The sequence below is a fragment of the Molossus molossus genome, unplaced genomic scaffold (genome assembly GCF_014108415.1).
Source record: "Molossus molossus isolate mMolMol1 unplaced genomic scaffold, mMolMol1.p scaffold_m16_p_3, whole genome shotgun sequence".
NCBI classification, from domain to species: Eukaryota; Metazoa; Chordata; class Mammalia; order Chiroptera; family Molossidae; genus Molossus; species Molossus molossus.
Window position 1 is genome coordinate 96,903,001 of NW_023425366.1, and position 13,714 is coordinate 96,916,714.

The 13,714-nt window shown below is 46.5% G+C and overlaps 1 protein-coding gene across 1 annotated transcript in view; it reads left to right on the plus strand.

Moving 5' to 3' along the window:
- ZAN (zonadhesin) overlaps nt 1-13,714 on the plus strand; it is a 31,508-nt gene that overhangs the window by 2,610 nt on the left and 15,184 nt on the right. The window contains 15 exon segments of the mRNA XM_036279716.1: nt 2,258-2,422; nt 2,717-2,808; nt 2,990-3,068; nt 3,158-3,305; nt 3,812-4,082; nt 4,389-4,473; nt 4,925-5,926; nt 6,723-6,907; nt 9,711-9,852; nt 10,031-10,147; nt 11,455-11,579; nt 11,790-11,935; nt 12,761-12,904; nt 13,214-13,321; nt 13,437-13,606. Of these exon segments, the coding sequence (XP_036135609.1) occupies nt 2,258-2,422; nt 2,717-2,808; nt 2,990-3,068; nt 3,158-3,305; nt 3,812-4,082; nt 4,389-4,473; nt 4,925-5,926; nt 6,723-6,907; nt 9,711-9,852; nt 10,031-10,147; nt 11,455-11,579; nt 11,790-11,935; nt 12,761-12,904; nt 13,214-13,321; nt 13,437-13,606 (2,979 nt within the window).

Consider the following 13,714-nt stretch of genomic DNA (forward strand, 5'->3'; position numbering starts at 1 on the left):
GACTCAGCACAGCTTGCTCCTCACCTCCCTTCCCTGGCACCTTTCATTCTTTATTCACCCAACAAGTATTTATTGAGCAGCTACTATGTGCCCTGCACTTAAGATATATCAGTTTACAAAACAGACAAGGAGTGGCAGGGGGCCAAAAGGGGGAAAGACAGTTTCTGAAACAATAAAGAAGTACAGTTATACAGTTATAACGTTATACAGTTATAAAGTGAAGAGTGCTGTCAGAAAAAATAAAAAATTGAACAAAGGGGATTGGGAGTTCAGGAGTAGGGTGGGCTGTATGTTTTAAATAGGGTGGTCAGAGTAGGTCTCATTCAGGTCACATATGAACACAAACATGAAGAAAGTAAGGGAATGAAAATTTTGAAGGGAAGAACATTCTAACCAAAGGGTCCAGCCATGCAAAAGCCTTGAAGTAGCAGTGGGCTGGTGGGGGTGGGAGTGAGGGGCTGTTGAGGTACAGCAAGAAGCCATGTGGTTGGGATGGAGAAGATGAGCTCAGGTGGGTCTTAGGAGGAACAGGTCATGTAGAGCCTTGAAAGCCATCATCAGGACTGAGGCCTTTATTCTCTATGAATGGGGAACCTTTGCAGATTTGGAGCAGAGGAGTGATTTTATCTAGCTTATATTTAAAAGGATCACCTGGTTTTTGTGTTGAAAATGCACTGAAGGGAATGCAGGATGGCCATTTAGGAGGCTTTTGCAACAATCCAGGCAATACGTTTTCTTCCTTCTCTATTCCATCCACGTCTGTCCCTAGCTTCTTTTCCACCACCTCCCTGTACTTTTGGTTGGGTCTTTCTTTCTTTCTTTCTTTCTTTCTTTCTTTCTTTCTTTCTTTCTTTCTTTCTTTCTTTCTTTCTTTCTTTTCCTCCCTCCCTCCCTCCCTTACTTCTTTCCTCCCTTCCTTCCTTCCCTGCTCTTCAGCTCCTTTTCTCACCTCCACACCAGCCACCTCCTCTCTCACTCTACTCCACACAACACACACTTCTAGCCGACACTGAGTGCATGCTATGCCAAGCTTCACAGGTCAGAAATAGAGGATCGTGCTCACTAATTTCCTCTTGGAGTTTCTACCTCTTCTTTCTTCTCTTTCCCTTTGCCTTCCTCCATTCTCAATTCTTTCTCTTCCTTCCACCTTCTTTTCATTTTTTTTCTCCTTTTCTCTAGCTTTCCCTCCCCCTACTTCATAGCCCTTTCTACCTCATCCAACTGCATGCTCTCGTTCCTCTGAGCTTTCCTGTTGCCTGAGGTTTGCCTCCTAGAAAGACTTTGAGAAACCCCCACCTCACCTTCATTATAAGCCCCTGGAGAGCAGGGTGGCCAGTCCATTCCTGTATCTCTCCCCCCACCACGCCCCCTACCTTTGCATTTATACTGTATCTCATGCCTAGCAGTTTCAGTAAATGTTGGTTGTTGTTTTAAAATTTTCCCTCTTTTCTTTTTTCCATTGTGTTCACTTAATTATATTTTTTCACCTTTCTTTTTCTCTCATTTCTCCTTTTCCATTTCTCACATGTCCCAGTATCGCCACCCTTTGCTTTCTCTCTCACCATTTCCTTTCCTTTTCTTCCTCTTTTCTCTCTCCTCTCCCGCTCCTGCATATTCTCCTCTTGAGCCCTCTTCTCTTCCTTTCTGAAGCCCACCTTCCCCGGCGGTGAATGCACTCACAAGGCAGCACCCCTTGAGCAGCGTTCCTGCAGACACGCATGCGCGCTGTCGGGAGGTGCCCTAATTCCCTCCCTCTACCCACCACCCCTACACACACACACACACACCTCGCTGTCTACCAGCTGCGTCGTGGAGCAAGGTCGAGGCTGATTGGCTCCCTGACCTGGTGGCAAAGGTGGGGTGGGGAGATGGCTGTTCATCTGTGTCACAAAGGTCCTTCTTTCACCAGTTTGTGTGAATCAGCTATGTCTAGTGGGTCAAGAAAAGGAAGGGGCTATGATTCTGGGGGGACCTAAAAAGTCAGAACCCAAGGGAGGAGGTCTTGTCTACTGATTCTGAGAGGATACCACTTTTCATATGGCGACATCCACAACCTTACCCAGTCGTGCCAAGCACTTCTAGAAGGATTGAAGGCTCAGAGAGTTGTGAGATGGGTGTAGGCCCACCTCAGCAGTGGCTGGTCCTAGGCAGCTACTGGGGCTCCCCAGGGCCGGATCCCCTGCCCTCACAGGGCTCTATCCCTGTGCCATACTCTCCTAATTTTAGCCGTCCACCTTACTGACCTTTTTCTTTGCAGGTGGCTTCTACATGCTACTGGACCCCCAGAATGCAAAGCCAAGGCAGAAATCTCTTCTCCTGAGCCACCCTAGGCAGTCATCAGGCTGTCTGAGTCTGTCTTTCCACTACATCCTCCATGGCCAGTCTCCTGGCGCAGCCCTCACTGTCTATGCTTCTGTCCTGGGTGAGAGTGGCGAAGTCACGGGATTTACACTGACCTGAGGCTCATTTCCCAGGGTTGGTTGATGAGGAGATATGGGTCTAGAGAAATCTGGGCTATGTGCAAGATTATTCCAGAGTGGAACCAGGGAGCCGGCAGGGAACTGGGTTCTAGGATGTGAGAGAGAAGAAGGTGCTTGCATTTGGTGAAGGGGAATACACTCCAAGTATTATCTTTGCTACTCATCCTTCCGAATACAGGTTTGAAGTCATTTTCCAGTTCCCTCAATCTCATTTCCTTGGATTACTTCCATTGCAGGCAGCATCCAGAAACACGTTCTTTTCTCAGGACAATCTGGGTCCAACTGGCAGCCTGCATCTGTCAATCATACAGGCCAGGGACTGATTCAGGTACAGAGGAGCAAGAGGTCAGGTTTCCTTGCCCATGGTAGGCACCCCCAATATTGAAATGGAGTGAGGGTTCTGGGAAATGGGAGCAAGGTGCCTAAGTCCCTGAATAGAATAAAATCAGATGGGGTATTGGCATTTGGGCTGTTTTCTTACACCCAGCTCCCTCTCCCTCTCTCTTCAGTTCACCATTGTGGGTGTATTTGGAAAGATCCCAGAACCAGCCGTGGCAGTGGATGCAATCAGCATTGCTCCCTGTGGGGGTGAGACCAGGGCCCTGGAATCAGGAGTGGATGGGGGAGGAATAGAAAGATGGCCACATTTTCTCAAATTTCACATTTTGATACCCTAGAGATCTTACCTCGGTGTGACTTTGAAGATGCTGCTCATCCCTTCTGTGACTGGGTCCAGACATCAGGGAATGGTGGACACTGGACCAGGGGTGGTAAAAATATGTCCATCCAAGGTACAGGTCCCTTTGGAGGGTCTCTTAACAGAGCTGAGGAGATTTAGGACCCCTCAAGCCAATGAATTACTGAATATGCTCCTAGGTAGAGGGCTGGTTGGTGTGATTGCTGGAATAAGATGTTGTAGGCGGTGAAGATCAGCCAGCAAGTGTTTATTGGGAAGTGTCATGGGGCCAGAACTGTGGAGATGACAGAGATAGAGTGAATTGAGGATTCTCATGGCTGTGGAGTCACTGAAACCCCCAGAAAATCCAGGCATCTCAATTCATTGAGCCCAAGGCTTCAAAATCCACTATCTCATTTTTAGTTAAGACATCTACTGATGCAACCAACAAAGAAATCTGGGTTGCTGGTTTGATTTTCTATTTCTCTCTGATCCTTCAGTTAGATACGTCCAAAATGAGTATTCACACACACACACACACACACACACACACACACACAAGCACTGCAGTGGTGAGAGTTTCGGTATTTGCATCAGATCTTTATTAGACTTGTCTAATGGAGGTTTCTCACCTTGACCATTCCCTTCTTTTGCAAGGTAACTATATCTACCTTGAAGCTAACAAGTTATCCCAGGTAGGCCAGTCTTTCAGACTGGTGAGCCAACCTTTCTGTGCCCTGGGTGCGACCTGTATGAAATTTTCCTACCATATGTATGGCCTTGGAGAGGGCACTAGGCTGAAGCTCCTGTTGCAGAGTCCTGCAGGCAGTCCCCCAGCTTCTCTCTGGCAACGCATTGGGTCTCAGAGTCCTGGCTGGCTAAATGCCTCCATCACCATCCCTTCAGGATATCAACAGCCCATGCAGGTAAGAGACAGAGAGAGTGGGCCCAGTAAGTGCATGAGACATGGTAAGGGGGACACAGTGCCTGGTATTTGGGAGCATAACCAGGGCTAAGGTGGAACACTGGAAGGAGAGCAGAGTAGAGGTGAACTTGGTGTTCCTGAGAAGGCTCTCTAACACCAGAAAAGGGGCAAGGGCAGTGTTGGACTGTTGAGGCTGGAACAAGGTGACACAATGGCAGAGGATAGACCCTATGCCTGGCAGAGTCACTGAGGTGCCTGGGTTTCACTTTCATTTATCTTTTCCTTCTTTCTCCTTCATTGCCTTTAGCTGACACTTGAGGCCATCAGGGGTACCAGCAGTTCCTTTGTTGTCGCCTTGGGTTTCATCTTGATTAATCATGGGACCTGTCAAGGTAAGACCAAACCCAGGACCTCAGAAATGAGGCCATGCTCTGGGATAACCATTTCTTGGTCTTCTATATATGTACTAGTTAAAAAGAAGTCTTCTCTGTGTCTGAACTTTCAGACAGTTTTGTTTTTTGTATTCTGCCCACCTCTACCTTCCTGGCTCTATCAGATGCTTACTTGAGTGATTTGACTTTGATACCACAAATTTCTGTGGTGATCCTGAAGGGAGGGCCAATATCCTATTCATTTTGTGTTTCTGTATCTGGCACAATATCTGACATATATAAGGAGCAGTGGTTGTTGAGTATTTTTATTAAGTGAGTGAAGGTGGGGTTGGGAGTAGAAGGAGGAGTATGAATAAGTTACCCCCTTGATCCCACCCACTTCAATTAGATGTTAGTGAAGAAAGTAGTGGTATGATTTTGACTAAACTCCAGGATTTTGTTTTCTTTGCAGGACCTGTGCCAACAATGCTTCCTTCCAATTATCCAGTTCCCTATACTGGTCCTTCTGAGATCCTTCTCTCCACAGGAAAACCTATGGCCCCCACAGAAAAACCCACAGTCCCCACTCAAAAACCTATGGTTCCCACTAGAAAACCCACTGTCCCCACTAGAAAACCCACTCTCCCCACTGAAAAACCCACAGTCCACATTGAAAAACCCACAGTCCACATTGAAAAACCCACTGTCCACATTGAAAAACCCATAGTCCACACTGAAAAACCCACAGTCCACATTGAAAAACCCACTCTCCCCACTGAAAAACCCACAGTCCACATTGAAAAACCCACTCTCCCCACTGAAAAACCCACTGTCCACATTGAAAAACCCACTGTCCACATCGAAAAACCCATAGTCCACACTGAAAAACCCATAGTCCACATTGAAAAACCCACTGTCCACATCGAAAAACCCATAGTCCACACTGAAAAACCCATAGTCCACATTGAAAAACCCACAGTCCACATTGAAAAACCCACAGTCCACATCGAAAAACCCATAGTCCACACTGAAAATCCCACTGTCCACACTGAAAAACCCATGGTCCACATTGAAAAACCCATAGTCTCCACTGAAAAACCCATAGTCCACATTGAAAAACCCATAGTCCCCACTGAAAAACCCATAGTCCACATTGAAAAACCCATAGTCCCCACTGAAAAACCCATAGTCCACATTGAAAAGCCCACTGTCCACATTGAAAAGCCCACAGTCCATATTAAAAAACCCATAGTCCCCACTGAAAAACCCACAGTCCACATTGAAAAACCCATAGTCCCCACTGAAAAACCCATAGTCCACATTGAAAAACCCATAGTCCCCGCTGAAAAACCCATAGTCCACATTAAAAAACCCACTGTCCACATTGAAAAACCCACAGTCCACATTGAAAAACCGATAGTCCACATTGAAAAACCCACAGTCCACATTAAAAGGCCCACAATTCCTACTACAAGTGTGGTAGTACTTCCTACTACCACTGTTATTACAGTCTTGACGAAGCCTGTTAGTACTCCAAGTACCTCCATAACCACTGTGACCCCTAGACCTACTCCAGGTATGTGATCGTTGGCTAAAGAGTTGTAAGTAAGAGACAATGACTAGGAGAGAGAATTAGGGAAAGGGATGCTTCTAACAGAAAACTGCAGTTGTAGAGGAGGATGAATCAGACATGATGACTTTAGAAGAAAGAATGAGGACTGACTACCCTGAGTGAGAGGGACAGAAGGGCATGAGTAGGTGGGGGTATTTGGGAACCAAACACCAGGCTTTCTTCTCATTTTTTTTTTTTTAATTGAGATACAATTTATATACCATAATTTTTGTCCTTTTAACGTATACAATTCAGTGGTTTTAGTATATTCACAAGATTGTGCAAACATCATCACTTTCTAATTCCAGAACATTTTCATCACCTTCAAAAGAAACCCCATACCCATTAGCAGTAACTCCCCATTCCTCTCAACTTCCCAATCCCTGGCAACCACTTTCTGTCTCTATGGATTTACCTATTCTAGACATTACATACAAATGGAATCATATAATATATGATCAGCTCCTTTCACTGAGCATAATGTTTTCAAGGTTCATCTATGTTGTAGTTTGTACCAGGACGCCATTCCTTTTTATGGCTGAATAATATGGACCTACTTCTTAGAGAAGAACTTGAGTGTTGGGGTAGAGGAGAGATGGGAAGTCTCCCTCAGGGAAGCTATAGAGTGGAGGCTTGATGGAGGCTATTTTTCCCTTAGCAAGCTGCCCTTCAAATGCCCACTATGAACCCTGTGCCTGCCCGGCATCCTGCCAGAACCCCAATGTCAACTGCAAGCTCGTCTGCAAGCCCGGCTGTGTCTGCAATTCTGGCTTTTTGTTTAGTGACTCCCACTGCATCAATGCCTCTTCCTGCAAATGCTTCCACGACAACAATTACTATAAGGTAAGACCACGGGGATGCCCAGGTCCCCTAAGGGAGATTGTGAGAGGAACACCTGGATTTTGGTTCCATCTGCTTCCCAGGTGAGGTAAATCTGAATCCATGGAAGAGTCCCAAGGGGTCAGTTTTTAAGCAGTGGCTACTCAATGGTGGAGTCTTTCATTCAGGTTGTGTTTTTATCATCTCTGTTCATACAATAAATATTTGTTAGGCACCCACTTTGACTAGGCATGATGCTAGGCTGTGCAGATGATTCTGTTATCCCATGTGCTAAGTGCTCCTAACAGTTTTGCTATTTCTGTACTTCTCTATTTAATACTGGCAGCCTTGATGCATTAGATACTAGCCCAGCCAGGTAATGCAGGGCCCTCATCTCCATCCTGAGGAAAGTTGGGGGTCCCTGGGAATATAGAGAGCCCTGGATGTTTTGTAGAGCTTCTGGCATGTTCAGGGCAGACTATAGTACTTCAGAATCTTTCAATGAAATGCAAATCCTGATAGGATAGGTCAAAAAAGAGGAGTTACTGTTCTTGTCTCCCCTCATTGATACTCCCTCTGGGGGGACATTTACCAAGAGCAGAAGCTCTGAAGGGGAACATGCTGTGGGCCAGCACTGTCCAAAAGAGATAACATTCAAGCCACATGTCATTTTATGTTTCCCAATAGACACATTTAAAAAAAAAAAGGAAACGAATCAAACTAATACCAATATATACTCAATCCTGAATATTCTCATTTCAACATGTAATCAATAGTTACTAATAAGCCCTGGCCAGTTTGGCTCAGCAGTTAGAGCATCAGCTCTAAGACCAAAGGGTTGTGGGTTCGATTCCCAGTCAAGAGCATGTACCTGAGTTGCAGGTTCGATCCCTGAGCACCATCAGGGTTGTGCAGGAGGCAACCAATTGACGTGTCTCTCCCATATCAATGTTTCTCTCTCTGACTCTCTCTCTCCCTCCCTTCCACTCTATCTAAAAATCAATGAAAAAATGTCCTCAGGTGAGGATTAACAAAACAAAAAATAGTTATTAACAAGATTGTTTACATTCCTTTTTTTTTTTTTTTATCCTCACCCGAGGATATTTTTCCATTTTTTGTACAGATAGAGTGGGAGGGAGAGAGAGGAAGGGAGAGAGAGAGAAACATCAACGTGAAGGGACACATCGAGTGGCTGCCACCCGCACGACCAACCAGGGCCAGGGACAAACTGCAACCGAAGTACGTGCCCTTAGCGGGAACCGAACCCGGGTCTCTCCGGACCGCAGGCCGACGCTCTAACCGCTGAGCCAAACTGGCCAGGGAACATTCCTTTTTTTCATACCAACAATCTACAAAACCCAGTGTATATTTTACGCTTACAGCATATCTGAATTTGGACCAGCCACATTTCATGAGCTCAGTGGCCACATGTGGCTGATGGCCACTGTATTGAACAGAGCCTCCCCAGAGTCAGGCTAATCTGAGCTTGAATCCTGGCTCCAGCACTTTGCTGGGTGAATTTGGGCAAGGTTTCTACCTCCTCAAATTTGTTTCCATCTCTATAAAATGTGCACAGTAAGATTTTCTACTTCATAAGATGGTTGTGAGATAAAATTAGATCCTGACATAGACCAATTACTTAATAAATGCTCATTATTATTATTATTTTTTTAAATCCTCACCCGAGGATATTTTCCGACAGAGTGGGAGGGAGAAACAGAGAAACATCGATGTGAGAGAGACACATCAATTGGTTGACTCCTGCACGACCCTGACTAGGGCTGGGGACCAAACTGCACCCAAGGTACATGCCCTTAACTGGAATCGAACCCGAGATTCTTTGATCCATGGGTCAATACTCTAACTGCTAAGCCAAACTGGCCAGGGCATAATTATTATTATTAGCAATTTATGATAACTATCGTATGCAGCCTATTAATTAACAGTGCGTTTCAGCTATTTATTAGTGTCTAGTGCCTCTTCTCAGGTCCAGGTGTTCTTCCCTTTGGTCATCAGAGTCCCTACTTTTCTCTTCAGAGGCTTTCTCCCCACCTCATCTCCCTTAACCAGTCTCCTGGGTACCCTTGTGTCAGTGTTAGGATTAGCTTCAGCTGCAGCCTGGGTAGAAAGATCTGTTGTAGCTGCCAGCATCAAGCACCAATCTCTTCCCTGCCCTGGGAGACATGTATTAACATATTACATATCCACTTATGCATTCGCTGCATGTTTATTGAGTACTTTGAACCCTTCTGTCATTGGGAGTCACCATGAACAGAGCATGGTCCTTGCTCTCCTAATACTGTTGGATTCTTTGGGACACATTGGATCTTTTTTCACTCATTCAGCAAATATTTATTGAATGAGAGCTCTGTGCCCGACACTGTGCTTATGTGTTGGGGCTAAGGTAGTGAGTAAAGATAGACATGGTCCCTCACAGGGGGATTATAATAAAATAATCCCAAAAAATGAATATGAAAGTGCAATTATGGTAAGTCCTGGGAAGGAAAGGTACCCAGCTCACTCTATAAGGAGGCCCCCTAGTCAGGGAGGTCTGGAGTCTTCCTGAGAAGGTAACATCCCTTGAATTGAACCTGCTGGCTGCCTAAGAATGATTTAGAAAGAGGGAGAAGGAAGAGCATTCCAGAATGAGAGAACAGCATGTGCAAATGTCCTGTGGTGAGCAGGACTATATAGTAGGGGGTGGGAAGAGGAAAAGTGTGAGCAAGATCAGGGCAGGTACAGCGGAGGAGAAGGGGACTATAGCATGTGATGATAGGATCTACCCAAGATCTATGTAGTGTTGTGACCCCAAATCCCTTGCTCCCAGACTGGGGCAGAGTGGTTCGGCCCTAATTGCACAGAACATTGTCGCTGCTGGCCTGGTAGTCAGACAGAGTGTCAAACATCTCAATGCGGGAAACACACGGTATGCCAGCTGAAGAACGGCCAGTATGGATGTCACCCCCATGGTGAGACCCTCCCCTTATTTTGTTCACAACCTACTAGCCTTTCAGAGTGGGTATGACACCAAGGTTCCAATCCTTCCCTTGACAAGAGAAGCTGGGATGTGCCACTGGGTGGGTGAGGTGGCCGTGGGACCTGGCCCGATGAACATGCTTCCCATGGTCCCCTTTCTTCCCTTGGCAGGCACTGCCACCTGCTTTGTCTATGGAGATCCTCATTATTTCACCTTTGATGGGAGGCACTTTAGCTTCATGGGCAAATGCACCTACATCTTGGCCCAACTCTGTGGCAACTCAACAGGTAGGATCCTGGAAATGCCCCTATGGACTGAACAAAGGGGCTGACAGAACAGTTAGGCATGGAAGCAAATGGGAAAGGCAAGAAAAGTAAGGGTTGACATGTTTAACTCAGAGGAAGGACTTTCTTAAGACCAAACTGCTGGGGAAATGTACCGTAAGACACTTCTCCTTTTTTATCTTTTTACCAAGGGTGGGTGGGAGGATGGATTGATAGGTAGGTAGGTAGGTAGGTAGGTAGGTAGATAGATAGATAGATAGATAGATAGATAGATAATAAGTAGGCAGAGGAGTGAGGGAAAGATTTGAGAGAGAGAAAATAATAAAGCAAATAGGGTAAAATGTTAACATTTGCAAAATCTGGGTGAAGGCTATCCTGGAATGTTTTGCACTATTTTTGCAACTTTCCTGTAAGTCTGAAATTATTTCAAAACAAAAAATTAGTGCTCGCTTTGGCAGCACATATACCAAAAAAAGAAAAAGAAAGAAAGAAAAATTCAAACTCAAGTATTTTAGGTTCATGAGGCACATAGAATGGTAAAAATTCTGCACATTCACCTCAAAAGGATTTTCCTCAGGTTTGGAAGTTGCATCTGATCAAAGTTCTTACACAACAAATCCAAGACATCGTTAAAATTTCAAAACTTAAGGTTGAAATATAAAGTATAATGACAATTTTCAACAAACGGCTTTCAAGAGATATAGAGTCTTTTATTATAAAAAGGGTGAGAAAAATATATTAGGCTTTGCACTCAGACAAAGTCAATGATGTTTATACCTCAGTTTCCAACCCTAACATGTACAGTGCCATTCTTTTTTTTTTCTTGCAGTATTTTAATTGAATTTATCAAAGTGACATTGGTTAATAGCACAATGCCATTGTTGAATTTCTCTCTCATGTTTTCCTTCCAATACCTAAATTAAATAGCATGTGTTAATTGTAAAATATAAAAAGCTGAAGATTTATTTCAATTTGTGTGGAGACACTGTTCATTGAGACCTTGCAGCCACCCCCACATTTTTTCCTGGCTGACTGAACCTTGGCCAGCTTTTATCGAGAGGCTCACCTGGCAAAGTGGCAAAAAAGGCACAAACTTGCATTCTGGAGGACATCCCGGGCCACTGAGGGGAGGAGACTGGCGGACAGTCCGCCTCACTCACATGTGGATCTGGGCTTCCCTCTTGTAATGCAGAGCCTGCGTCTCTGTGGTTCCTTATTCCCACAGTGCCAGGTGTGAGCACTTCCCTCTAGGGTGCTCAGAAATGCTTGTTCATGAGCTCCTGGACGCTCTTCACTCCTCTCCCAACCAGAGCCCTTCTTCAGGGTGGCAGCAAAGAATGAGGAGCGAGGACACGAAGACATGTCTTGCCTGAGTGAAATCTACGTGACATTGCCTGAGACCACCATCACCCTGCTCAGGGGCAGGCGCACGCTGGTGAGTCCATCTTTTGTTCAGCTGCTGGGGCCACCTGTGGGCTGCTGCAGCCAGTTCCTGCAGCTTCTAGACCTCTCAGGGATGGGCTCCAGAGCAACCCAAGTGAAGAAGTCTTTCCGATTGCTGTGGAGGGTGGACGTGGGAGTGTTCTGGGGTCTTCCTGACCCTCGGATCTGTCTCTCCATCTATTTTCTTGGCCCCACTTTCCAGGTTGAGGGTCAACAAGTCACCCTCCCAGTCATACTTTCTAACAGCATCTTCGTGACTTCAAGTGGGCGATTTGTGGAGCTGCAGACTGCATTTGGTTTGCGGGTGAGATGGGATGGTGACCAGCAGCTGTTTATGAGTGTGCCCAGGTGAGGCAGCTGCCACTTCTCCACACTCTGTCCCTCCCTCTCACAGGAACCCTTCTATCCCAGCCACTAATTCTCCGTCTAGGTAGGAAGCACCTCGCTCGACTGGCAGGCCTCCCTTTGGATGAGGCGACAGGAGGAAATGGTGTCGGGGCAGTGGATAATAGCAGGGTATACTCACAATGTGTCGGGGATGTACTAGGAGTCAGTGGGCTGTGGGAGCTTTCAGAAGAGTGCCAATTTGATCTCAGTCTTCAAGGAAGAGTGGCTCACAAGGGAAAGACTTTATAAAAATAGTGAACAACAAATGCCAAAAAAACCTGGGATGTCTTAGAGCCAGCAAAAGGTTTCTTATGGCCCTGGCTGGTGTTGCTCTGCTGGTTGGAGTGTCATCCCATGTACCGAAGGGTCTCAGGTTCGATTTCCAGTCAGGGCACATACCCAGGTTTTGGGTTTGATCCCTAGTCGGGGTGCATGTGAGAGGCAACTGATTAATGTTTCTCTCTCACATTGATGTCTTTGTCTCTCTCTCTCTCTCTCTCTCTCTCTCTCTCTCTCCTCTCTCTCCCCCCCCCTCCCTTCCTCTCTCTGGAATCAATGGGGGAAAAAAAGTTGTTATTGCGGGAAGATGAGATGTGAGCAAAAGAAGAGGAGGGGAGACTGTAAAGGGGTGAGGGTTGTGAGATCCTTGTGTGCCTGGCACCTGACATGGAACCCATGATCTGAGTCTGTACCTCTTACTTCTCTTCCCTCCTCACTTATCCCACTCTGCTCTGGCCCCTCAGATAACTAAGGCCCCTTCTTTCCATTAATACCTCCTCCTCGCAGCACCTACTATGGCAAACTCTGTGGTTTCTGTGGCAACTATGATGGCGACAGTAGCAATGACAACCAGATGCCTGATGGCAGGCCAGCACGAGATGCGGAGGAGCTGGGCAACAGCTGGCAGACAGCAGAGGATACAGACAAGAAGTTAGTGAGGATGTCTCCATCTCTGTCACCACCCTCCTTCTCCTTTGCCACTTTTAAGAACCAAGCACCCTGACTGGCATCACCCCCTTTCTCCTCTCTCTTCTTCTGAACACCCCCACTTCTGTTCCAGCCAAGTCCATGAACTCATTACCAATACACTCACCCCTACCATCAGTGGTTCCATCTCCTTTAGGGCTTGGTGTTCAAGTGTTCTCTATTAGGGGTTACTGAAAGCCGGGAGACCGCTGGGGTAGGAGCCAAATGGAGTCAGCCTTGGCCCTTAGGGCATTTGGGATGGGTCTCTTCTAGGTGCCAGAAGAACAAGGCAAATCCCCCATCTTGTGACTCAGCCTTGCAGAACACTCTATCAAGGCCAGAGTTCTGTGGACGGATCATAGTCTCCCATGGAGCATTTGAGTATGAAGGGGGCAGGATGAGTGTGGGGGGAGGGCTTAGCACCTGGGGTCCTCCAAGGCAGGAAGTTCTGCCCTCTCTGCCCCCACAGTTCCTCTGACCTGGCTTCTCTCCACAGGAGATGCCTGCCTCACCTCATGGCCTCTTTCTTCTTCAACAACTGTGTGCTTGACATGTGTAAATTCCAGGGGCTGCAGCAGATGCTGTGTGCCCATATGGCAGCCTTGACTGCGACATGCCAGAATGCTGGCTACATGGTGAAGCCCTGGAGACAACCCCGGTTCTGCGGTGAGTTGTGCTGAGAAGCAGGATGGAGGGAGTGGGGAATGCTTCCTTCAGACACATATTGGAGCAGAGGGCCAGCATCTGAGAGTGTTAGCACAGGCTTGGGGGCAC